The sequence below is a fragment of the Heptranchias perlo genome, chromosome 1 (assembly GCF_035084215.1).
Source record: "Heptranchias perlo isolate sHepPer1 chromosome 1, sHepPer1.hap1, whole genome shotgun sequence".
In the NCBI taxonomy this organism is placed as follows: domain Eukaryota; kingdom Metazoa; phylum Chordata; class Chondrichthyes; order Hexanchiformes; family Hexanchidae; genus Heptranchias; species Heptranchias perlo.
The window spans coordinates 142,017,213-142,044,035 of record NC_090325.1 but is presented as its reverse complement, the minus strand read 5'-3'; the positions used below and the strand labels follow the sequence as shown (position 1 = coordinate 142,044,035).

The window sequence follows — 26,823 nt, the reverse complement described above, 5'->3', positions numbered from 1 at the left end:
TGTTAGCTTTTTCTTTTGGCGATTCCAGAAGCAAGTTATCCGAATGTGTTAAAAAAAACACATTTTCCCAAGGTGATCAGAAGCGCCAGATATCTTTCTGGCTCTTATGATTTTTCTGTTTGATCTTACCATGATTTTACATTGCAAATTGTACAAGTCTAGATTCCCCTCAAATCCCGAAATCAGACAAATGTTAAGCATGAATAATAATGCTTTATAGCAAGAAATGGATTAGATCCTTAAAACACATTTGCTTTTATATATATATTCCCAATAATTTTAAAGACGTAATAAGGAAAGCCTGGAAGTAAGACTTACTCTGCCACAGAACCCTGTTAAATATACTAATGTAAAAAAACCCGCAACGACCAGTCCAAATATACCAACAGATAGCGGCTTGCTTTAACTTAAATTTAGATGCGTCTATGTTTCAGACCGGTACTGCACCGAATCCAAATCATTAATGACACTTATAAGCAAACGTTACTATTTTAATTCATTTTAAACATTTTTAGAATTATTTTGTGTATTAACAAAATGCGCTTCCGATACTTTTTTGTATTTTGACAGAGCCCCGGGCGTGGAACAATACCAGACATCCTGTGACCTTGTACAATACATTTGAACGTTGTGAAATAAATGTATTTTTTTTCTCAAACTGAAAGACACACGGTATTATTTTAATACCTTTCAAATCCAAAGACATCAAAAAGTCATACGTTTAACACCCCCGTCCTCCCCCCCCCCCACCACCACCAAAAGAAACACGGTAAAGTACCATGAGCCTGAGCATCAATTAGCAATACCAGTGAAATTCAATTACAAAATCCAAGATATAGCGCATTGCTATTTCTGAAAGCCAAATGCAGGCCCAAACGCTACAGCTACCCAAAACGGTCAAAGTACACAACCTTGGTGGATTCGGCGAAAATGTCAGCACTCTGGTGAAGAACATTCCAACTTGTTGGGCGATTTTAGATACAATGCAATATTTTGGAATTTCAGAAACCGTTATTAGTGCACCATAACTAAGCTCCTTACGAGTTTTACAACGGGACACTGATTTTCAAGATCGACACAATGAAAATAAGTTTTAAAATCATTGGCAACTCATTCGAAACGTAATTAATTATGGGCTTCATTTTTATTGTCGTCAATGTTTCCAAAATGTAGCTATAAACCAAATAACAAGAACAACCGTAAGTACGGAAGATCACAGTAATAGTTGCTAAGCACAGCAAAGCGTTTTAATCGTAAAACACGCTGGATATTTGTGCTTGATGAGCGCATACAAGCTGAGAGGAGCCTCTTGCATTATGATAACAGAAAGCAGTAGAATCTGCTAATTATGGATATGATCATCAGTAGGGATATTAGCATTTCGAAATTATTTTTCACTGGGTATATTAAATATATTTTAAATTCATAATGAATACTTTTTTAAGTCAAGTAATTACACGCATAAAACTTAGGACGAAAAGGCAATATTTTCAAAATAAAATGTAATAATTTAGCATTGCTGTAGACCGATAAAAACATTATTATGGTTTAATACATTGAAGAACAGGTAAAAGTGACGATCTCAATTCTACTTGAGGAATCAGAATGGGTATTGAATAAAGCTTGCAATTTCTTCAAAATGTATATAATAGTAAAATCTATTGCAATTATAGTGGTGATATTTCTAACAGTATCTGTATGATAGCTAAGTCATTGCTTTTTTCCTACTTTCTAATGAATGCAAGAGGTCCTGCCCTCTGATGTATATGAGGCAACGTTATGTGCATCAGCAGCTGCTCTGGGGTTAAAATTTGGTGTATTTAAGAGCTGTCATTTAAACACAGTCCCAGATGTGTCAGCGCCGTCTTACCTTGGGGTCTAGTTTTTTATAACTGGGATCTTCGTCGTCCACCTCGAAGTAGAGCTCAGAAGAGGTGATTGACAGGGTTCCCTTAGCAACTACAGCCGGAGCGATGAGTTGAACAGCAGTGGTGAAATTCACAGGTCCTGGAATAGGTGAACAGGACGACTTACTAACAACTGTTAGCTTTATTCAGACCAAGTAAGAAAAAGCTTCATCAAAAAAAAAGATTTTTCAAGCAAATATAGAGAGGCAGTACGAAAAACATCCACAAACAAATCTGAAAAATAAATAAATCACAATACACCAGCGATGTATTGAGAATTAAAAACGTTTGGTTAACCTGTTAATATTCAGATTTTTGCAAAGGAATTTACTGTAATTATAATCACTTCGTTTACACATTTTGATTTAACAACCTGTAGGATGTCCCGTTAAAATGTAGCTATCCCTATTTACCAATACTAAATACTCTCATAACTTTACAGTTAAAAAGTATATATTTTACTTAATACGTTTTGAAATGATCAATACACTAGAATTGGAACAATGATTGCTGAACAAAATCACATTTTAACCCTCTCTCTAGATATATTATATTTGCGCGCTGCTTTTATGGGAATTGCCGTTGTTTTGAGATACTGGGAATTCACATTTCACAGCTGCCCAGTTGGTTTACAGCTGAATGCACTTCATTGTAATAATCACTAAGTACAAAAGGATTTATAGAAGGAATATCATTTCGCAACAAGAGCACTGGAGTATTAGATTTAAACATACAAAACCGATTTAGGTGTTTTATCTGATGTGTTCCAAAAGACAGAACCATGAAGGCTATGTTAAGAGAAAAGGTGAAGGGAAAAGACAGAAATATAATGCACACGGCAGGTTTGTACCAATTACGTCATAAAATATTTCATATTGGAAGCAACTTATAGACTGAAATACGGCAGCAACCACTATTTTATTCTACATTTATTTTTAATATTTGATTTAGAAAATGTATAAACTATCGCTGACCATGGTAACTGATTGCGAGAAATTTAATAAGGTCAATAGAGCCGTCGCAACAACACTTGAATATGAATTTACTAAAAGAAAAAGCGCCCCATGGCCATATCTCCTATTCCGGCCTATGCAGATTTCAGAAACGCTAAACTTCGCTACTACACTGATGGCTTTATATTAAAAATATATACGACATCAAATCAGGTTCACCCGACGAACTGGTGGAGGTAATCATTCTGTGAGTAATTGCCAAAAAATTTCCAAATTAATTGTCATTTCCATTGATTGCTTAGACCCGAGTAGTCTTTAATCTCTCATCAATCTTAATGTATGCCACCTCGACAATAGCGGGCGATCCTCATGTGTGATTAGAGCAGGATTTGCCCTCTATTCCCAGTCTACAATATACTGTGTTTGCAGATGGTCAGCAGATAGATACAAAACCGCCTTGATTTCCCCAAGCTCTTTCAAAAATGGATGGAATCACCATCTCGTGTTCTCTGCCGTCTCCCCGTGCCCTTAATGCATTAACATGTAATACAGGAGAGAAATAACATTTTTCAATCACGGTGAGACATTCAATTACAATGAGAACACAGCAGCCATCTGCAATGATCTGGCATTGCACACAGCCCATGGGCTCCTATAGGAGACCCCTGATAACTTCCAGTTAATTTACACTACAGACTTTATTAGAAAGGATTACTGCTTAATCCTATTCCCAATGTCAAGATTTTATAATTAAACCCTGCTCTCACCTCTTTACACTGTCTACCGTGGATATCTGCGCTGTACTGAGAAAGTGCCTACATCGCAAAACAATTTCACACTTGTTACTTTAGTTGAGGGCGAAGTTGAAAACAAATTTTAAACACTAAATGGTGTTATTTACCTATACATATGTAGATTCAATAATTTAAAATGAACAAATCCAAAGTGAAGCGCTATACAATGCATTTTAAATTAACGTGGCTGTTTCTGTGTCGTGTTGTGTTGTAATACAAAAGATCCCAAACGCGAAACTTATATAAATGTCTTACCACATACAAGGTATAGATACAACACATTGTTGGATTTTATTTCCTTAAATTATGTTTACTATAAATTCGGTTTCAAACACTATTTTGATGATTTGTCAAAATACAACATGATTGTTAATCTCTATTACCGCTTTAGAAACATTTCCCTCTGTACTACCAGCTATCCTCCTCCCATTCCCTTCATACCAGCAGCCACCCTCCGCACCCCCCCCCCGCACCCCCCCCCCCCCCCATGCCGCCGCAGAAGGTATTCTCAGCCTGTTTTTTTCTTCTGCCCCTCTCCTAGCGGTGGCAGCAATCCGCTTCCAACCGCACCCCAGCAGAAAGAGCATTCCTCGTCCCTTGCACCCATGGCAGCCACCCGTGTTCCCTCTGCAGCGCCTGCGTCTCCCCATACCAATTCCTAGTGTGGTAACATTCCCCCCCCCCCCCCCTCGCGTGTCCAGAGGTGACAGCAATCGTTGCCCTCCTGCCTTGAAATTCAGTCACGGGGGGAGGGGGGGGTGACGAGAAATGTTTTGGTCGCTATGTACAGGGGCATCCTGAAGAATGTGATATCGTATCTACCAGATCATTTTTTTCCTTTCGTATTCTTAAGAAACCTTCGGCCAAACTCCTATCTCTTCCGAGCTATTCACTGAGATATCTACCGGGAGGCGACTACATTTTCTTAACTCTTTCTCATCTGATTTGAAACCTATGTATTTATTAATTAGGGAAGTTATTTCCCCCATTTAACTCTACTCCGCAGATAACTGGTGAAGATGGGGAAGGGGGAAGGAAATAGTATAGACATCAGATACAAAGTGAAGCAATTTGTTTTATATTAAACAAGAGGGGCACACGCCATGCGAACATTTACCAGTGTCAAATCTGAACGATGTGGAGGATACCTTGTAAAAGCATTTTGTGAAATAACACGAGCAAGAAGTGAAACTTGTTTAATCGTTGCAATTTGTGACTTGATGGCTTTTCGCCGTACTTCTAATATTGCCAAAACTAATTGCATTTTATGATGATTTAGCGTCTGTATGAACAGAATTGGGTAACCATTACGGGGTTGGATATGCAATGGGCAACATTCGTACTGACTCGCCCTCCGCTTGCTTTTTTTCATAGAAAGAGCTGGTTCTTAGGGGGTTGGCAGTCGGGTCCGAACATAAAGCGGTTATAAAGTTATAGACCGCAAGAAATACCATCAGTCACTGTCGTTCTGGGCAGTTTAAAAAAAAATTCTCGACAAGCCACGACATTTCATTGGAAACTTTTCAAGGTGAGTAGAAATTAAGTGCAAGGAGAGCAAGGAGACAAATCAGGCACGCAGGGAAATGGGGAAAGTCAAATGCTAATGTAATGTTGGAGCTTCTGATACAATCGCTAAGGAAAATGATATTTTTATTGGCTTCATTAGGATCCGGCCCATTCATCACTGTCCCAGCAACAGTCCCCGGACTGAGCTTGTGAAATTACACAAGGAGCTTTAGTTGTAACGTTAGGCTGGTGTAAAGAAAGACAAATTATTTTACCCGCCATGTTATCAATCTCCTTCTCTTCCAGTGAAGTGAGCGTATCGTCGTCTCCCTCCAGCAGAATCTCGCTCTCCGAGTTTTGGTTGCCCACAGCTTGGGTTCGAATGGACTGTCTGCCTTTAACCAGCACATCCTCTTCAGAACCTGCCAACACATACATCCCAAGCCGGTGAGAAACTAGTCAAGTCGGGTCCAAACAGGATCGCAGTCAAAAAATCTAATAATCACAATAAAAGCCATCGTTTGTAGGCGATTAGTTCAACATTTCATTAATAAATAACGGGGCATTTTCCCGCTTTTGTCGAAGTTTGATAATGATCTCTACTTCAAAAATAGCTGCACAGATTTGAGAAGTTCCATCGCTGGTACTAGAAGCTAGAAGATTTCTGTGCGTTTTTCAATTTATTTTGTTTTAACCAGATTTATAACAATTCGAGCAACTTAAAAGAGCGTTGCTCACATTTGAATTTGATTAATTCGTCTTCATTTTAATAACAGGTATTTTTCTATGGATTTATTACGCGTCCGATAATAAAGTCGAATGGTGTTCACTAGATCACAAGTTACGGATTTCTCCTGTGCACAGAGAACCGTGTCACTGCAGGCGATTGTTTTAAGCAGAACCGTTGTGCTCACTTCAATCTATTTTATATCATAATAAAGCTGCATTTTATACAAACAGGGGAAGCTACGGAGTGGCGTAATAAAATTCATACAACCGTTAGCCACACTGAACAAAAAAACAAACACACCGACTAGAGAAGCAGCTTTGCAAAAATACCAAAACAAAATAAAGCAAAATAAAACAATTATTCATGAGTTGTATGCGACAGGCAGTTAAAGCTATTTTCCCCATTTAAAAAGGAAACTCGTTACGAAACTTCATCTCTTTATTCCAGGTAATATTCAACATGTAAGAGTAAAGTTAATACACTGTAACCCTTAGTGTTAGACTCCTTAACCGCCCTCCCCCACATGTTTCACGTGAGAACAAGTTGCCATCAACCGCTCAAGTCCTCGTTTCAGCAGCTATCTAAAACTTTGTACATTTTGACCGACTCCGATTTTTAAGTATTTGCTCTGTAGTCTTCCAATTGTAATTATTAAAAAAATACAAGTGCTTCAACACAATTTAACGCCACGGAGCTGAAGCGAACTAATTCTGCTCACAAGATTTACCGTGCAGAAATGCTTCGAACTCGTCCACTATTTGGCAAAATGATTACAATTCTGAAAGGCAGCCTCCTAAACTCAGTTCGTACTGATTTTAGATCCAAGAGCACAAGTCAGAATGTCAAACCAAATCATAATTGGCAGTTCACTTTTTTGCTGTCCTTTATTAATACCCGATAACTTTTATGAAATACAAGGAAAACTTCAATGAAACCCTCTTTGGGACAAGTAATTTAATTCAGCACAGTAGGCTGTGATGCACAATATAAAAAGTTGTCTAAAACGTTTAAAATGCCTAAATTTTTTTGTCTGTGGTACACGAATGAAACGTTAAATCTTATATTTAAATGCTAAAATAGATCAGGTTTATGTATTAAATAGGGAGATGAAACACTTTTGTAAAAAAAAGATCATATTCACGTGGTGATTCTAACAGGCAAACACTCGGTTTAAATGCAGACTTGGTACATTTCAGTTTTATAAAATTTTCTTGTTTTGAAATTTCTTACGTTCAAAAAAGCGTTTAGATTAGATCACAAACCACATCTAAATAAAGGCAATGCCATAAACAAAAATTAAGATGCGCACCTAAAAACAACGTTTCCATCAATATTGCAGTAACGACGAACGGTTGAAAGGACGGGCTTTGTGTCACCTTGACTGCATTCACGCTTCCACGACTAATTTAACACGTTGAAATGTGCTTCCACAAAACAAGTTCCAAAAAGTGCTGAACAGTTTGCCAGAAACAGCTCAGAAACTGCTCGAGTCTTAACTCCCCATAGTTAGGGTCATTATGAATACTTAATTGCAATATTTAAAAATAATTCCACCCATTTAAGTGTCTGATTTATGCATTAAATTGGAAAGTTAAACACTTCTTGTAAAAAAATTCACAAATACAGTTGTTATCAGAAACATCTTAATTTGATTACTTAGCAAAGTCGCACAGTTTCGCTGCATCCAAATAGTTTTTTGTAATTGCATCTAACTCACTATTCTGTGGGGTGGGCACCAAGTCCTACAAAATTGGATCACATTTTTCTATTGTACTTTCCCTTTTACCTCATGCCATTACCACTTATTAGAACATCACTTCACATTGCTAAAATTCCTTGGAGACTAATCCTCAGGAAAGAAAGTGAACTAGAAATATCAAAACGATTACAATGCTTAGGTTTTTGACACATTTTACAAACTAAAAACACATCCCAAAATTTCCTAACTGTTGTCAACTCCAATTTTGCTACATGTAGCATGTGGATCTTATTTACTAAAAGGCTTTCCTACCATTTCACCTTTTAATGTTTTAGCTTTTCTATTAAGCAATGCACTGGCAGATATTCAAACATCTCTTCACATAATATTAGCCTTCTTGTTAGAATATCAAACATTTAGTAATATCTTACATTTGCCACTCTTCAGTAAATTAAACAAAATATAACCACAATGATGTCCTAACTCTTTGGTCTCCATTCCGGGCTCTTGGTGCTGCAGGTACACTCCTTAGAGGAATGCAAAGCAGCAGCACTGAGTTATCGAATCATAGAAATTTATGGCACAGAAGGAGGCTATTTGGCCCATTGTGTCTGTGCCAGTCGAAAAAGAGCCATCCAGCCTAATCCCACTTTCCAGCTCTTGGTCCTTAGCTTTGTAGGTTGTGGCATTTCAAGCACGTATCCAAGTACTTTTTAAATGCGATGAGGGTTTCTGCCTCTACCACACTTTCAGGCAGTGAGTTCCAGACCCCCATCACCCTCTGGGTGAAAAAAGTTCTCCTCAACTTCCGTCTAATCCTTCTACCAATTACTTTAAATCTATGCCCCCTGGTTATTGACCTCTCTGCTAAGGGAAATAGGTCCTTCCTATCCCCTCTATCTAGGCCCTTCATAATTTTATATACCTCAATTAAATCTCCCCTCAGGCTCCTCTGTTCCAAAGAAAATAACCCCAGCCTATCCAATCTTTCCTCATAGCTAAAATTCTCCAGTCCTGGCAACACCCTCGTAAATCTCCTCTGTACCCTCTCTAGTGCAATCACACCTTTCCTGCAATGAAATGTACGCAGTACTCTAGCTATGGCCTAACTAGTGTTTTATACAGTTCTAGCACAACCTCCCTGCCCTCTATGCCTCGGCTACTAAAGGAAAGTGTCCCGTATACCTTCCTAACCACCTTGTCTACCTGACCTGCTACCTTCAAGGATCTGCGGACATGCATTCCAAGGTCCCTCTGTTCCTCTACAATTCTCAGTATCCTACCGCTGTCTCTCACTGCTCTCTACCAGGGCAATGTAGTGCCCCGTACATCATGACTCAATGCACAAGCTGAGCTCATATACACCACATGCTCACCAACATTAAGTTGCCAGTGAATTTTTTAAAATTAGTAAATAGTGAACATGGTTAGAATGTAAAACTCGCTACCATAAGGAGTAATTGAGGTGACTAGCATGTATGCATTTAAGGGGAAGCTAGATAAACACATGAGGGAGAAAGGAATAGAAGGATATGTTGATCGGGTTAGATGAAGCACGTGTGGAGCGTAGACACCGGCATGGACCTGTTGGGCCAAATGACTGTTTCTGTGCTATACATTCTATGTCATGTTGCTGTTTTAACATTAAAATGTAAATGTAGTTCATGGGATCTCTAAATTTAAAAAAATTAAAATATTACCTCACTCCAATTTCAGTTACCCAAAAGGTGAGACTAACTTCATCAGATGATGTCAAACCACTTGTTAAAACTCAAACTGCCGCCAAAGTAAGTCACACTGCATCAATGCAAAGCAGTTCTGCAAAAACTGAAATATGATTTATCATGATCCAAATTTAACTATATTGTGAGATACTAAATGATTCAAACCTACCACATTTCAATTATTCACCATTTGCTAAACTATTTAATTGATCTACACTGTCATTTTTTCTCTCTCTTCCTTCCTCCTAACTTTAATACAAGGAAAAACATTTAATTTCTTATGATTATACAGCTAGGGCCTCAACTGTCTCTGATATACAACAAAACATAGAAACATTACATCTCATTTTGGTTCATTCCAGTTTAGCAAAGCTGTGTTTTGTTTTCCAAAAGTCATGCTTGCCAAAAAAATGTGCAATTTGATTGCGATTATCTCAGGACAACAATTCAATCAATTAGCATACCATAGTGATACAGTCCCTCGTGGCATGTTAAATCAGTCACGTTTCAAATTTGTCTTCCAAATTCAATGCTGTTCTTTTTCCAGATTGCTTTACAACATACAGGTAAATATTACAATTTAATTTTGTTAATAACAACTCAATTTGGTCTCCTAAATTCTGCTCAATTGCACTTGTTCACTTTTTTTAAAAAAATCTATATAAAATGGCAAATTATCAAAGGTCTGAAAAAACAATTAGTAGGACAAGAGCTAAATTGTATTCTACAGTCTTGAAACCAAGTTTGTGTAGGGAAGACAAATCGTCGAGTATTTTTGTAAATTGTTAATTCAAAGATAAAAAATTGCTTGCTGTGGGGAAAAAAGTCCCGTACAAATATTTAACATGGTCTTCCTGCAATTAACTCTCCCTTGAGGTTCTTCAGTTAGCAGCAGTGTTACAGTATCCCAATATATACCACATGCAAGGCTAGTTACAGCTCATAGCCCAGCACTGGGTTACAACATTCTTAGTACTTTTAATATTTTGTTATAAAAAAAATCCTGACCTGTCCGTGTTAGAGCAAATAAAATCTAACAGGCCTTTATAATAAACATTTCAGCTTTACAATGACAAAAAATGTGTAGTTAACTTGAAAGTCAAGTCACCACAATCAAATTCTGGCAAGCAGTGCAAACCGCATTGAGGAAATCGTCTCACATGCTTCCGCTTCACACCAGCTGCAGTATAACTATCACCAGTACAAAATGAAGATTCAAAAAAGTCAAAAAAATGAAATTTACAAAAAGCCTGCTCTTTATCAACATTAAAAAAATAACCAGTATTTGGATGCCAGTGAGTGGAGCTCTGTGCATACAAGCTCTACCTGTTTAACCAGAGAGAAATACTGAGATGGCAACATTACTCAGTTTGCTATTATTCACAGATGATGCCTCCACCTACAATATAACCAGCATAGAACAAAGTCCAAAATAACAAATCCAGCATTAGGTATTAAATTCTAATGCATATAATGTATTTAGGAAAACAATAAAAATTTAACAGAATAATGTAACAATTTATATTGTGAGAAACAGGACAAAAGTAACTCATGTAGCATTCAGATGCTGAAGCACAAATAGCAGCAATAGTTATAATACAAAAGGATCCATGCATTTTCTTTTACCAGAGTCCTTTAAATGCTCTTAAAATCAGCCCTGGGAAATGCAATTAAATTGTCAGAATTAACAAATTTGTTTTTAACAAGAGAGTGGCCTGAAGTACAATGGTGGGTCTGGTATTGATCGGCAGCACAGGGAACATTACTCTTCAGGTATTTACTCTGCCACCTCTATACCAGAGGCCTTACTTCAGTCCAAATCAATCCTAAGAAAAGATGGCTCTTTTCAGCAATAAATACATAACTAGCCTCAGCAGAACTACATTGCTCTAGGATATTTTATAGTAAACTGTTCTAAAGTTCTAGCTTGGTTTAAACAATTGCATATATACCCAGGTCCCTCTAAAAGCTATTGTTAAAACGATAAAGAACATTATAAAGAAAATGAAAGTTCTGGAGAAATTCTTTTCATGACAAAACAAGGTGAGCAGGATCTTATTTTAAACGCCATCATTTATGCACGTTTGCAGATGGTAGGACATGGCAACAGAAATAAGACACTTTAAAAGGGAAAGCTTTCTATATCCTTTCATCCTTTGAGTAGTATCTTGCCTCTAAATGCATGCAACAATCTAATTTCTAAATTAATCTATGAAATATTGGTTCATATTCCAAATTCAAACTCCAGCTCACTACGTTGTGTACTTGGTGTTATAAAGTAGCAAGGCCATCCATTAAAAAAAATGAAAGCAGGATTTTTGAATATCTTAAAATAAAAATGTCTAAAAATGCTGATTTGTACATTTTTATTTTAAAATATTCAAAACTTACTGCTATAATTTATGAGTGGCATTACTACCTTATAACTCCAAGTACACAATGTATTGAGTTGGAGTTTGAAAATAGGCATATAATGGCACAGTTACCATTTCATACTGTTATGATTTTGAGAATGATGTGGACAAGATGCACTGTACTCAAAACGGGAAAATCGAAGTTCTGTGCATGTGCTCTTAAATGTATCCACAGAGCTCTGCTTACCAATGTCAGAATGCTGGTGCAATTTTCTGCTTGTTGGTGCTAGAACATTCATGAAATATTTGATGTCAAAAAAGAACCAGTCAGCTCTTTGCTAATATTAAAAATATTATTTAATGCTGGCCTATAGCCCTAATTTTGTAATTAGTCATATTACTATACTTGAGTGGAAGGGGACAAACTATTTTCCTAAAAAAAAACCTATGATTTGTCTTCTGTAGGCAACCAAGGGCCAGAGAAAGAAGTAGACATAAAAGAGAAACCACAAAGCACTCAATACACAAGTATGGAGGATATGTTTCCTCCATTCTTTTTCCTCCCAATTCATTTTATAGACCCGGATTCCACCATGTTGTCTAGTCACTTGGATACTGGAGTCGTTTTTTGTGAACATTGGAAAGCTCTTGTAAATATTTGGTAGACTTAAAAGTAGAAGTTAAAACCCATTACAATTGTTCTAATCAACCACTGTTACATTTAAGCTAGGGAAACGGTGGCATAGTGGATTAATATATTATTCTTTCACTTGAGGGACATGGTTTGAATCCAGCCCAAACAGATGGGAGAAAAATCTCCCTTTGATGATGGATCTTTAGGGTCATAAGTGAAATGAATATAGGCTGTCTCAAATCTAACTCCCAGTGGATATGAGCCTAGGGTATAAAACTGCCCATAATTTGCCACTAATTGTGCAACTTCACTCAAGATGGTGTGGGAAACAGAAATATCTTGCTGAATGCTTTAGTTAAAGAGCAACTACACAGAGGGCCAGTGAATGAAGAACCTTAATGCTAAGCCACCAATGACCATTGCTATCTTGACGAGCATCTGTTTCACAAATCACTGTTAACATGATACTGTTTTAGCTATAATTTACAAAACTAACACATAGCAACTTTTAAAAGAAACATGATTTCTGGTGCTAATAGGATCAGGGTTATTAGGCCAAATAACATGATCAGGGACAGTGATTTATGAACATTGGCGGGGGGAGGGTGATCTCTGGGATCACTACCAAGGGAGACCAGGGTCTGGCAGTAATGGCATGGAGTCTTGGGGTCTAGCAGTGCTTTGAGTGGGGCCCTGGTGAAGGTCATGGGATCGGAGACCACTGTGAGGGGAACTGGGAGCATTCGGGTCCTAGGGTCCATTAGATACATAGAGATAGAGATATAGACACACGTGTACACACGCACATCTGCCCTAATTAGGATTATCTCCCCTGCTCTTCTGAAGATGCTGAGTACACCTCCATCCATAACCACTCTCGGTCCTTACCCAAGTGGCCATTCTTCATTGTGAGCCTAGATGCCAAGAGAACAAGTATTGGAAGGACTATTTGATTGTGGGAGGCATCACAGCCAAATCCAATCTGCCCCAACTGACATCCGCACATGTACACTGTCTGGCTAGAGTTACTGGACAGCAATCAGTCATGCTGGCTAATTTTTCCCTTTCCCAGCTCCTGGCCACAGGGCATTTTTAGAACTTCGGTTTCTAGCCTGGTTGAGATCAGTTAACTCAGCACAAGAACTGGCACTGCTCTGGTCTGTACAGCTCAGTTCCACACTAAGCAGCGTACTTACCAACTAAGCCAGTCGGAGAGTAAACAATTAGACTTTAAACGGTGAAATGTTCACAGTGGTAGTAGTTACTGAAAATCAGTACTTGCGATAGATTGATTACTCACCAGTCAAGCCTTATATGTTACTTTAGTGTGTACCAATACAGGCCTTATGTCAGATCCATCAAAGGCTATTGTAAGACTGGGAAATAGTAGACAAGTCAGAACATCTAGACGAGCATGACAATGACCTAAGCATGAATTTATATCTGCCTGTAAACAATGCATTCCAATAGAGTTCACAGAACAAGTATGTGCAATATCTACACCAACTGGATATCAATTAGCACCCTATTCTTTAATCAGCAATGTTAACAAGTACAAGTTGTGGTGTACTACGTGCACAGCCTCCAAAATTGCCAGCATCTAAGAATCTAGTGATTTCATCACCAACCAAACTGTCAAAGGTGATCCCAAGACAAATCTTTCTGGTTTGCACACAGATTTTGACTCAGATTCTGCAATTGTTCCTAATGATTATTATATCACACCAACCCTTCACTTATTTTTGCTGTTTCATCTTTACAACTTTCTTCTGCTTTTGCTAATCTCTTCATGTCTACCTCATGTGCTCTCTCTTTTTGGTCTCTTTTCTATTCTCTCCAACACAAAGGGTTTCCATGATACACTCAATCTATTTACAATTGCAAGTGGGAAAACATCTATCTGTAAATAGCAGAATTTCATTTAATCTGAAGTTCTGGTTTTTGAAAGGTGAAGGTGTGAATGCACCTCCCTTCAACTTTGCTGAACTCCCAATGCAGGGATCTTAAGTACTCAAACTAGAGGCCGGTATGTTTTGAGTGCTATTTTCAGTCTGCTGCTAATAAAGCTGCCCTATGATAGGATGGGCAACCTCCTCACCCAAGATTTACACAGATGCTTTTGAAGCATCTGTGTGCTACAAAAGGGGTATTTTTAAAATGAGAAACCAAGGTGAAGGCTAGGAGGCCCATGGTGCAAGATGCCAACAAGGCTGAAAATAGTAAAGGAAAAATGGTTAATCATGAAGTAGTGATTGGGTAGGTGGCACCAAACTTGAGCTTTGAAAGCCTGATAATTGGAGGAGCAGAGAAAGGCTGGAGAAGATAAAGAGCCCCACAGTTTTGACAGTATAAAAAGCTTTGCAGTGAGTTGAATTGAAAAAAAATGAAGTTGCAAGGAGGACGAGGACATGTTGGATGACATATTTGGAGCTTAAAGGAAACAGGAGAGGAAAGTTCAGAGAAGCACTGGCTGTAGTAATGTTGCTAAAAAGATAAGAAAGGTTGTGAGAGAAAGGCGAGGAGAGAAAGGTTGGAGTCTGGAGGTGAGAGGGGGAATGTTCATTAGACAAGCTTTTTTCTTGTATCTTGTCCAGGCATATTAAAGAGGTGCTAGAAGAGACTCATTAGATATGGGAGAAGTAATCAAGTCTTGGACAAACAACTTTATAGAGAACTAAGAGTAGTTGAGGGGAAAAGTATGGATAATATTACAATAAATCTGGCATTTATATATCGCCTCGTCATGCCAAAATGTTTCATCTTTAACACAATGGGGGAGATTTTAGACTTCCACCTGAAATAACCGCAAAGTTGGCAGAGTGGCTGTGCCACCCATATAAAACTAGCCCAAATTTTGGGTTCGGGCCTGACTTAAATGCTGCCAGTGAGCTGTGGGCACCTTGCAACATCACGCCAATTGTTGGAACGTGGGAAATTGGCTGGCTTCCATGCTGTGCTGGGTCTGAGGGGGTGGGGTGGGGTGGGGAGGGGAGGGGAGGGGAGGGTTATCTTTGGGGAGGGGGCAGGGGACAGAGGTTTTTTGTGGGCCTGGGGGTGCCAAAAATTAAGTTAAATTTGAGTCCAACAATAGTGACATATGAAGAAATACATAGGGTGAAGCCCAAGATAATATGCAATAGCTATTGGTTACATTTGCAAGATAAATGTAGAAATTGTTTTTGAAGAACTGAGGCTTTCATTGAAGGGCAAAAAGAGATTAAGATGTAATGATTCAGCCACTGCAGTGCAAAAGGATTGAAGGTATGGGATCACTGAGGGCATCAAGTCTGGAGAAAGTTGATGAAAGTAGAGTGGAATCATCACCAAAACAGAGGATAGCGTTGGGTGGTGAATGAAGGTGGTCATTAATATGAAGAAACAGAGTGGGAGAGAGGACAGAGCCTTGGGGAACCCTGAATTGTTGAAAAAAACAAACAGAGGAGGAACCATCAACCACAGCACAGATACAACAAATTGGGGAAAGCTGGATAGCTGTGTACATAGCGTTGGTGGGTGACCATATAAGGGTGGTAACTTGTTTAGAAATGTACAGTACCAAAACTAACCAAAGGGTTTGGATATTTTTACGGCAATTACAGATGATGCAGAAAGCAGAGTTCCAGTTGTGTAACATGGGTAACAAGATCACGAATGGAATGGATATGCTGCTTACCAGATTGGTAAACATTAATTAGCCAGAACATTCAAGGTGATCACTAATGTGAGGGTTAATAGCTTTCAAAACTTTAGAAAGTGCAGGTGCTAGGGCAAAAAGGGAAGAATCACCTCTCTTAAGGATATGGAGAATATAAGCAAACTTCCAAGGACAAGGAAAGATGTACAAAAATAACACATTTCAAAACCATTAACAGTACATTGAAGCTGTAATCTGTTGGGTCATTAAGTGGCAGGACATGGAATCATACTTATGATTCCTGACAAGTTAGTTATCCGATTAGAGTGACAGGAAGTAATCCAGGATTATGCTCTTGAAATACAGAGAAAATACATGGAAGTTACAACATGGAAACAGGCCATTTAGCCCGGTCTGTGTTGGGAACATAGGAACAGGAGTAGGCCCCTCGAGCCTGTTCTGCCATTCAATGAGACCATGGCTGATCTGTATCCTAACTCCATCCACCCACCTTGGCTCCATATCCCTTGGCTAGCAAAAATCTATCAATCTCAGATTTAAAATTATTAATTGAGCTAGCATCTACTATTTTTTGTGAGAGAGAGTTCCAGACTTCTATCACCCTTTGCATGAAGTAGTGTTTCCTAACTTCTCTCCTGAATGGCCTGGCTCTGATTTTAAGGTTATGTCCCTTTGTCCTAGACACCCCACCAGGGAAAAAGTTTCTCTCTATCATTTCCTTTCAAAACCCTAAAAACCTTAATCAAATCACCCCTTAACCTTCTATATTCCAGGGAATACAAGCCTAGTTTATGTAATCTCTCCTTGTAATCTAATCCTTGGAGCCCTGGCACCATTCTGCTGAATCTGAGCTGCACTCCTTCCAAGGCCAATGCATCCTTTCTAAGGTGCAGTGCCCAAAACTGTACACAGTACTCCAGACGTGGTCTAACCAGGTCTTTGTATAGCTGTAGCAAAATTTCCTCCCCTTTATATTCTAGCTCTCCAGTTATAAAGGCTAACATTCCATTAGCCTTTTTGATTTTTTTTTGTACATGACTACTACATTTTAGTGATCTGTGTACATGGGCCCCTAAATCTCTTTGGACCTCTGCTGTTCCTAGCTTTTCACCATTTAAAAAAATACTTTTTTGGTCAAAAATGGATGACCTCACACTTACCTGCCACAGTTTTGACCACTCACTTAATCGATCAATGTCTCTTTGTAATTTTATGCTGCTGTCTACACTACTTACTATGCCACCAATTATTGTGTCATTGGCAAACTTGGATATATGGCTCTCTGTTGTGTAATCTACATCATTAATAAATATAGTGAATAGTTGAGACCCCAGCCCAGACCCCTATGGGACACCACTAGTCACTTCCTTCCAATTTTGAGTACATACCCATTATCCCTACTCTCTGTCTTCTATCGCCTAACCAATCTCCTAACCAGGTCAATAATTTGCCTTCAATTCCATGAGCTTTAATTTTAGCTAACAGTCTCTTATGTGGAACCTTATCGAATACCTTCTGGAATTCCATATAAACTACATCCATAGACATTTCCCTCTCTACTACTTTAGTTACTTCCTCAAAAAAATTCAATTAGGTTCTTTAGACATGACCTACCCTTTACAAATCCATGTTGGCTCTCTCTAATCAGCTCAAATTTCTCTACGTGCTCAGTCATTAATTATAGATTCCAATAAAATTCCCCACCACAGATGTTCGGCTAACAGGTCTATAACTTCCTGGTTTCTCTCTCTCACTTTTCTTAAATAATGGAATTACATTTACAATTTTCCAATCTAAAGGGCCCACCTTACCCTTGACCACCCTTTTTCTTCAAATATAATTGTAAAAATGTATTTTAATCTTGATATCCCTTGCAAGTTTCTTTTCCTTTTCCCTTTTTGCAGCTCTTACTATCTTTTTTGTCTTCCTTTGCTGTTCTTTATATCTCTCCCAGTCCCCTGGATCTACACTATGCTTTGCACTTTTGTAAGCTCTTTCCTTTAGTTTTATGTTATCTCTCATCTCTTTTGTCAACCATGGCTGTTTTATTTGGTAAGGAGTGTTCTTGCCCCTTAGGGGTATATACTGGTCCTGCATTAAGCCAAATTCTTTTTTGAACACCTCTCACTCTTCATCTGTAGTTTTACCCGACAACAGTTTTGACCAGTTTGTTGTCGTCAGTCTCTGTCTCATCCTGTTAAAGTTAGCCTTACCAAAATCTAGAATCTTAGTAACTGTGTTAAGTTTCTCCTTTTCAAACCTAACATTGAATTCGATCATATTATGATCACTGTTAGATAAATATTCCCTTACTGTTAGATTAACTAAGTCTGGCTCATTACTCATTATTAAATCTAGTATGGCTTGCCCTCTTGTTGGTTCCAGAAATATATTGCTCCAGAAAACTATCTTGAATGCACTCAAGAAATTCACTATATGAAAAATAAAGTCTCTCATTAAAACTGTGCTTTTGCTACAAGCCTCTCTAATCTCTTAATTAATACATTCTGCCACTTCATTGCTGCTATCAGGAGGCCTGTAGAGCAATTGGTGTTTTAACAAAAAAAGACCCAATTTATCAACTTTTAAAAAATATTTGTATTTCCTCATGCCAGGCAGCATCCTTGTGAATCTGTACTGTATCCTCCCTAAAGCCTCAATATCCTCTCTGTAGTGTGGATCCCAATATTGCACATCGTGCTCTAACTGAGGTCTTACGGTTTTATATAGGCTTTTATATTCTATATCTCGTGATAAAATCTAGAATTCCATGAACTTTTTTTTTATGTAAGGAGTCTTACAACACCAGGTTGTAAGGAGTCCAACAGCTCTAGCCTCTTGAGCATCCCCTACGCCCCTTCGCCCCACCACTGGCAGCTGTTTAGGCCCTAAGCTCTGGAATTCCCTCCCTAAACCTCTCAGACTCTCTTTAAAACCAGTATAATTTTTGTCTGATTATGCTCCTCTGAAGCACCTAGAGATGTTTTCTTACATTAAAGACACTAGAGAAATGCAAGTTTTTTTTTGTTTGATCTTTTAAAGAATTAGATATATCTTCTATTTTGGTATCATCTGCAAATTTCAACACCACTCCCGGTGTTGTAAGACTCCTTACATAAAACTTACATACAACTGTAAGGAGTCCAACAGCTTTATTTGAAATCACAAGCTTTCGGAGCTTTCCTCCTTCGTCAGCCTTATCAACCTGACGTGCTGCCTTTATCATCCCGTCAACATGTACCCCCAAATCCCTCTGCTCTTCCACAGCATCCAGCCTACTTCCATATACAGTACAATTACTGCTGTTATTTTTTTTAACCAAAATGCTTCACCTCACACTTACTGATGCAGAATTCTATTTGCCACTTTTTAGCCCATTCCCCCATCTTATCAATATCTCTTTCCATCTTTCTTTGGTCCCTTTCATCTTCGACCCTCCATAAAGAGCTCATCCAAAACTCTGCTGACGGTATCCTAACCCACACCAAGTCCCACTCACTCTTTATCCCTGTGCCGCTGATCTACCTTGGCTCCCAGTACACCAACACCTTGATTTGAAAATTCACATCCCCGTGTTCAAATCCCTCCATGGCCTCACCCCTCCCTATCTCTGTATCCTCCTCCAACCCTACAACCCACCAAGAACTTGCTCCCCCAACTCTAGCCTCTTGAGCATCCCCTACGCCCCTTCGCCCCACCACTGGCAGCTGTGCTTTCAGCTGTTTAGGCCCTAAGCTCTGGAATTCCCTCCCTAAACCTCTCAGACTCTCTTTAAAACCAGTATAATTTTTGTCTGATTATGCTCCTCTGAAGCACCTAGAGATGTTTTCTTACATTAAAGACACTAGAGAAATGCAAGTTTTTTTTTGTTTGATCTTTTAAAGAATTAGATATATCTTCTATTTTGGTATCATCTGCAAATTTCAACACCACTCCCACTAGGCCTATACCCAAATCATTGATATACACACTAAACAGAAGTGACCCCAGAACTGAACCCCATGCGACACCAATAAAATTAGAGTGGGTATATCATCCAGCGGATTAAATACCACAGATTAATGTACCCTTTACACCATTGAAGGGAATTATATATTGTACTGAATGGCCTGTATAATCCCTCAATGTTGCAAAAGGAAATATTTAAATGTCATTTACTGTGTTGAGTTGCTGGCGAGAGGCAGCCTGGGAGTGAATACTTCCCTTGTCACATCATTAATATTAATTGCTTTCCTCAGCCCACTGTTGTTATTCATGATGTCACTGCAATGGAACATAACAATATCACATAAGGGAAAGATCTATACAAAATTTCTGCTATTAACCAATTCAAGATTATATCTTGTAATAAGGAAAAAATTAGGTCAATTTTAGGATTATCAAGTTAATTCAGTAGATAATACTTCCCCTTTAACCCAATCTGAGAAGAGTATTATCTGCATGACCAATATGATTTTTTTTCCATTTCCCATTGCAGCTTTCTTTATTGCCTCTTGGAATGAGATTACTAAATTGTGGTATCACCCACTGGAAATTGGATGAGACGGCCCAATTCATTTCACATTGCAGCTGACAAGCTTAGGACCCTTCCATCCCATTAGTCTGCATGAAATTCAAATCTAGATGCCAAAAGTGAAAGGAGACTCGCTACACCACCCAGCCCTCAAGATAAAGATTTAATTGCAGGAAAGTATTCTAACCAACTGTTCCTATCCTGCTTTTGTAAGGAACCGTTCAGTGAAGTTAGAAAACAACTGACCATCATTTATTTCATAATCATCATTTACTTAATAAAAATGTTGTGATAATATAAAGGACAATTTTTTTGGAATGCCTAGAGTTGGTGAAACTACTGAAGTTCACTACATGTGAAAATAGAAATGGTTAAATTTTTATTTATTCAAAACAATTAAAAAATTGCATGGTCTGAAACTTATGCTCCGAAACTTATGCTCCATTTATTTTCAGTTAACAACTTGCATTCATATAATAAAACATCCCAAGATGCATCACCGGAATGTTATCAAACAAAATATGACACCAAGCCACATAAGGAGATATTAGTTTGGGTGACCAAAAGTTTTAAGGAGCGTCTTAAAGGAGGAGAGAGTGGTATAGAGAGGCGGAGAGTTTAGGGAGGGAATTCCAGAGCTAAGGGCCTAGGCAGTTGAAGGCACGGCCGCCAACAGTGGAGCGATAAAAATCAGAGATGCGCAAGAGGTCAGAATTGGATGATTCACACAATATATTGTGTGGATTTACACAAATCCACACATTGATTCTTTATTTTACATGTATTTTTGCTCAAGATAAAGAATGACAATGCTGAAAAATAATTCTTTTCCCTATTCTGACAGCAGAATAAACTTTCATGGCATGAATATAGATCTTGTGTAATCCTGCTATACAGTGGTGACAACACATCCAAAAGCTAACACTAAATAATTAGCAAAATTTTCTGTTTCCCAAACCATACAATAAGATTGCTGAAATACTGCAAATTGTACTCAATTTTAAGACACTTTTGTGTTACAAAATTCTGCCCACAATGAAACTGATTAAGAGTGTAGAGCTTTTTTCACTTGGTACCGTTAAAAATGCACAGGAAGAAGGAACTTTAATCCTCTATGAACTACAGATAGGTTTCTAAACTAAAAGAAAAGTATTCTAACCAACTGTCCCCATCCTGATAGTTACATATCGAATTAACAAGTTGGGGTTTAAACTTTACTTATACAGCTTTGTGTCAATACTTTAATTATATAGTTTATCATACCACGTTTTTCATTAAATATACAAAGACTGTGTAAGAATAACATTGTGGGGAAAAGCCAAGGACCTCTAGTATGAAATGGGACATGAATATCAGGCCAAAATTTAAATGAATTTACATCCATTAATAAATTTTCCGTAAAACATAGCTGATTGTCATAGTTTTTGATTTGGTCTGTTTTGCAGCACATTTTTCACAAGTAAAGTACCCTTACAGATGTACTATACTTCATTCTTCAGTTGTAATTTTCTATATAGAACGGATATTGTTACATACTATTCGGCATTGGGCATCGTTGCCCTTTTCAGGTGGAAGTATGACCCGACTCATATTTCCTATGTGGATTTCCACAGCTTGCAACTTAATACATATTCCAAAATACTTCACAGAAGAGAAACAAACAAGTAGTAATAGAAGAATGGTTGCACAGGAGACAAGAGTAGGAACACCAAAGGGTGCAGACTGAGATAGAAGGCTGAACGAGATTGCAGAGGTAGGTTGGGGTAATGTCATGGATAGATTTATAAATGCACTGGGAGTCAGGGAGCCAACAGAGGTTACCAAACATTGACAAAAGAGCTGAATTCCAGAGGTGAGGTGAGAGTGACTGCCCTTGACATCAAGGCAGCATTTGACCGAGTGTGGCACCAAGGAACCCTAGTAAAATTGAAGTCAATGGGAAACAGGGGGAAAACTCTCCAGTGGCCGGAGTCATACCTAGCACAAAGGAAAATGGTAGTGGTTGTTGGAGGCCAATCATCTCAGCCTCAGGACATTGCTGCAGGAGTTCCTCAGGGCAGCGTCCTCGGCCCAACCATCATCAGCTGCTTCATCAATGACCTTCCCTCCATCATAAGGTCAGAAATGGGGATGTTCGCTGATGATTGCATAGTGTTCAGTTCCATGCACAACCCCTCAGATAATGAAGCAGTCCGTGCCAACATGCAGCAAGACCTGGACAACATCCAGGTTTGGGCTGATGAGTGGCAAGTAATATTTGCGCCACACAAGTGCCAGGCAATGACCATCTCCAACAAGAGAGAGTCTAACCACCTCCCCTTGACATTCAACGGCATTACCATCCCCGAATCCCCCACCATCAATATCCTGGGGGTCACCATTCACCAGAAACTTAACTGGACCAGCCACATAAATACTATGGCTACAAGAGCAGGTCAGAGGCGGAGTATACTGCGGTGAGTGACTCACCTCCTGACTCCCCAAAGCCTTTCCACCATCTACAAGGCACAAGTCAGGAATGTGATGGAATACTCTCCATTTGCTTGGATGTGTGCAGCTCCAACAACACTCAAGAAGCTCAACATCATCCAGGACAAAGCAGCCCGCTTGATTAGTACCCCATCCATCACCCTAAACATTCACTCCCTTCACCATTGGCGCACCGTGGCTGCAGTGTGTACCATCTACAGGATGCATTGCAGCAACTCGCCAAAGCTTCTTCGACAGCACCTCCCAAACCCGCAACCTCTACCACCTAGAAGGACAAGGGCAGCAGGCGCATGGGAACAACACCACCTGCACGTTGCCCTCCAAGTCACACACCATCCCGACTTGGAAATATATCGCCGTTCCTTCATCGTCACTGGGTCAAAATCCTGGAACTCCCTACTTAACAGCACTGTGGGAGAACCTTCACCACACGAACTACAGTGGTTCAAGAAGGTGGCTCACCACCACCTTTTCAAAGACAATTAGGGATGGGCAATAAATGCTGGCCTTGCCAGCAATGCCCAAATCCCATGAATGAATAAAAAAAAATTGATACAAGAAACTGCCATTTTGTTGGCGTAGCATAGTTGAAGAAATAATCAAAGGAAGCATTTATTGTAGAATACCAAATCTATGCTGCAGCTAAAGACCTAAATAGTGCCTTATTCTGCACCCTGTTATGAGTAGGGAGGGAGGGAGGGGTGAAGTGGAGTTAGCAGAAGGTTAATGGAACTGACTTTAGAAGATTTTGTAACAGAAGGATCCCGATGATCCTTATCCTAAATAGACACCATTCTGCAAATCTCTCATTTATTATTATAGATCTGCTGAGTAGCGAGACTTCCATGAAGTCATAATGGTGCAAATCACCTACAGTGGTTACCCTTGACACTCAATTGGTTCCTTTCTATAAATCAACTTGTTAGTTGAAGGCTATAGCTGGGACACAGTTCTTGCTGGGCTTTTTTTGGATGACAGGATCCTCTGAATGGTGGTGACCTTCTAACACAGGTATACACCTAACAGAGCTAGGTATCTCAAGAGAAAAAATGATAGACGGCTTTTGTGGGTGACATGAAACGAATTTGATGAACTTGGAATCCTCTTTCCTCATCTTTATAGTCACCCTACTAATTAGAGGGAACATTTATATGAATCTATTTCCAAGAGTATTGTCACTTAATTTTACTCAAAGTAATGCCATTATTACATTTTTTAATAGTTAAGGAGATAGGTCACCTATTGATGCTTATATCCACACATGGGACTGAATCATTTTCTAATTAAGCAGGCCTATTGTCAATGTTCTGTTATTGATGAGCACTGAACTCTAATGTGTGTCTTTGGCATATGTCCAATATTTATAGCATCTTTGCAGAAAGGGTCAGTGATGTTATCACACCCTGTTGGTTTACACATTTCATTTTTAGGGTGTTGCCTTCCCACAGTAGGATGACTGACATCAGATCGAATGTTGGGTGTATTTAAAGGCAAACCAGACGACGTAGTAATAACTATAGCAGTTGATCAGGCCATGGTACTGTTTCATAGACAGCAAGGGAGGAGGCATCACTAAATCCGAGTGATAGCTATTACAACTTTGAAAAGGAGAATTTACCTATGCCAGAGACGTGGTCCAAATCTACAGCCTGACTTTCTTTTTAAATACAATATAAGACATAGACATTGTAGAATATTTTCAAAGTTGGTAAGCAAAGATGGCTCCAGGCTTTAGATCATATAGCTGCAAAGAGGCCATTTGATCTCAATCTTTCCTTATTAGAAAAAGCATGCACCTGTTGGGAGTTGGGATTGGGAGGAAAATGCAAGACGACAACTCCAGTTTTTAAAGTCATGATTAAAGGAATCAATATATTGGATGTAAAAAGGGATTTTGTGTAAAACCAAGATATAATTCTAAGCAAAGTGCATGGTAAACACAGACCTGAAGAGGTAATTTCTTTAACACCGACTTTGATGTTCTAGGTCGCCACCTGGCACAACAAAGCTTAATAAAGAACTCAAAATGGTCATCTTCACGAATGGCTCGGTGGATAGATATACCATGTGATGTGTTGCTAAATCATACATTCAAGTTGAATGCCTGGGTCTGCTTTGAGTTAGCTGATGTCACCTGTGACAGCAGTGGGACACTACAATTGGTCGCAGTGGGCTAGGGTGGGGAACGGGACAAAAAAAAAAATCACAAGAACCAAATTAATTATATTAGATGTAATATTTTTCAACAATATAACTGTGCTGATCTGTACCCATCAATTTATATTCAATAGTTGCTGCCCTCTTTGGCTCTCTTTACTTTTGGGGTAAAAGACTAGCAGAATGTGGATGGGTATCATTGGGCACCTGTACTGTAGAGCTATAGACTATCTAAACATTTTTACAGCTTATTTGTAGAATTATGCAGAGGGTCTCCAAACTCTATGACGGTGTATTTTTGACCATGAAAAAAGTGCTCCTCAATTTTAAGTTCTGAGTGCTGTTGGCTTTTCTGTGACGCTCAACTCTTGATAATAACCCCAAGTCTATTATAATAGACTGACAATGTCTGGGCAGGCTTGGAAATTTTCCATCAGACTGCAGCAGCTAAGTGCCTATACTATGTAGTACCAGTAGAGGGCTGTCTGCCATATAATTGCATAATCCTTTTTACTTGCAAAACATCTGATCAGGAATGTATGGTATTGAGCAGCACTTGCAGAATCCAAAACAAAACACACAATCTTTTTACTTTGAGTTTTTTTTCATCTTTTATTGTAATTGTTCTTTGGTCACAACATGCTAATGTATATTACAATCATAGTATAATAGTACATAGCATAGATGGTTGTAGCATATTGCACAGTGAGTGGTTGGGATTTTGGCCAATGCTCGAGACCAATTCCAAGGAATGGCATTTTCATTAGTTTTTACTGCTGTGATAGTACTTGGTGGATTTTGGTTGTGATACTTCAGCTTTGACATTTCCTATTTAGGTCATTCTCCAGATGCTTGGTGTATGACATGCAAAGGACTGTTGACATATAGGCCAAATGCTGACAGTGGTCCAGAAAGAAGAACCAGTGTTCAAATAATTACTCCAATTTCAGCCTCAGAGTGCATTATTTTCTTGGACTGAGCTAACTTCTGAAATGCATCAACCCATTCTGACCAGTTTTTTTTTGAGGGGCTGGAGGTTTTCCTGCCACCATCTTAGTGGTATATACAAAAAAGCTGTAGTTAGAAGGAAACCCAAGACCTTGCTTGGATGGGGTAGGGTTGGAAAGAAAGGAGAGAAAGGCAAGACCGATGAGGCAGTGTGTCACACCCAATTCAAGGGATGCTTAGTGTTTTTTGGATGTCACAAGGCATCTTTTGCAGTAGGGCAGGATCTTTGGGCACAACCAGTAAACATGGAGGACCCCATGTCCTCCCCACCAAAGTCTCTCCAACATTTAGCCGAGACCTCATGGGTCCGCTTGTGCAGACCGACAGGGATATGCTATGTCCTTTGGTTAATTTTAATTTGCCCTTCTTTTATTACAGGTTGAGACAGTGTGTGCTGCTTCACAAATGGAATGCCAATAGATGGCTAAGATTCATTCCAGTTCTTCTCTCAGGCTATTTTTTCTGCTGTTGTATTTTCTAGGCATGTGGAAATAAAGATTCTGTATACCCTCAAAATTAGTTTCACTGTCTTGTTGGTTGTGAAGAAGGCTTCAAGAGTTGAGTGCTGCATGACTCTGGCTCAATTGATCTGGTTAGAATCATAATCATGTGTTACAGCACAGAAGGAGGCCATTCAGCCTGTCGAGCGCTTGCTGGCTCTCTGCAAGAGCAATCCAGCTAGTCCCACTCCCCCGTCCT

General features: G+C 38.9%; 1 protein-coding gene across 4 annotated transcripts in view; it reads right to left on the bottom strand.

Annotated features, from left to right (window-relative positions):
* Window positions 1–26,823, bottom strand: part of lrba (LPS-responsive vesicle trafficking, beach and anchor containing) — a 753,934-nt gene that overhangs the window by 283,848 nt on the left and 443,263 nt on the right. For all 4 annotated transcript variants that reach the window (XM_067992149.1, XM_067992164.1, XM_067992158.1 and 1 more), the window contains 2 exons: window positions 5,436–5,582; window positions 1,871–2,007 (listed from right to left, as the gene is read on the bottom strand). In XM_067992149.1, coding sequence (XP_067848250.1) covers window positions 1,871–2,007; window positions 5,436–5,582 — 284 coding nt within the window. The remainder of the gene's footprint in view (window positions 1–1,870; window positions 2,008–5,435; window positions 5,583–26,823) is intronic.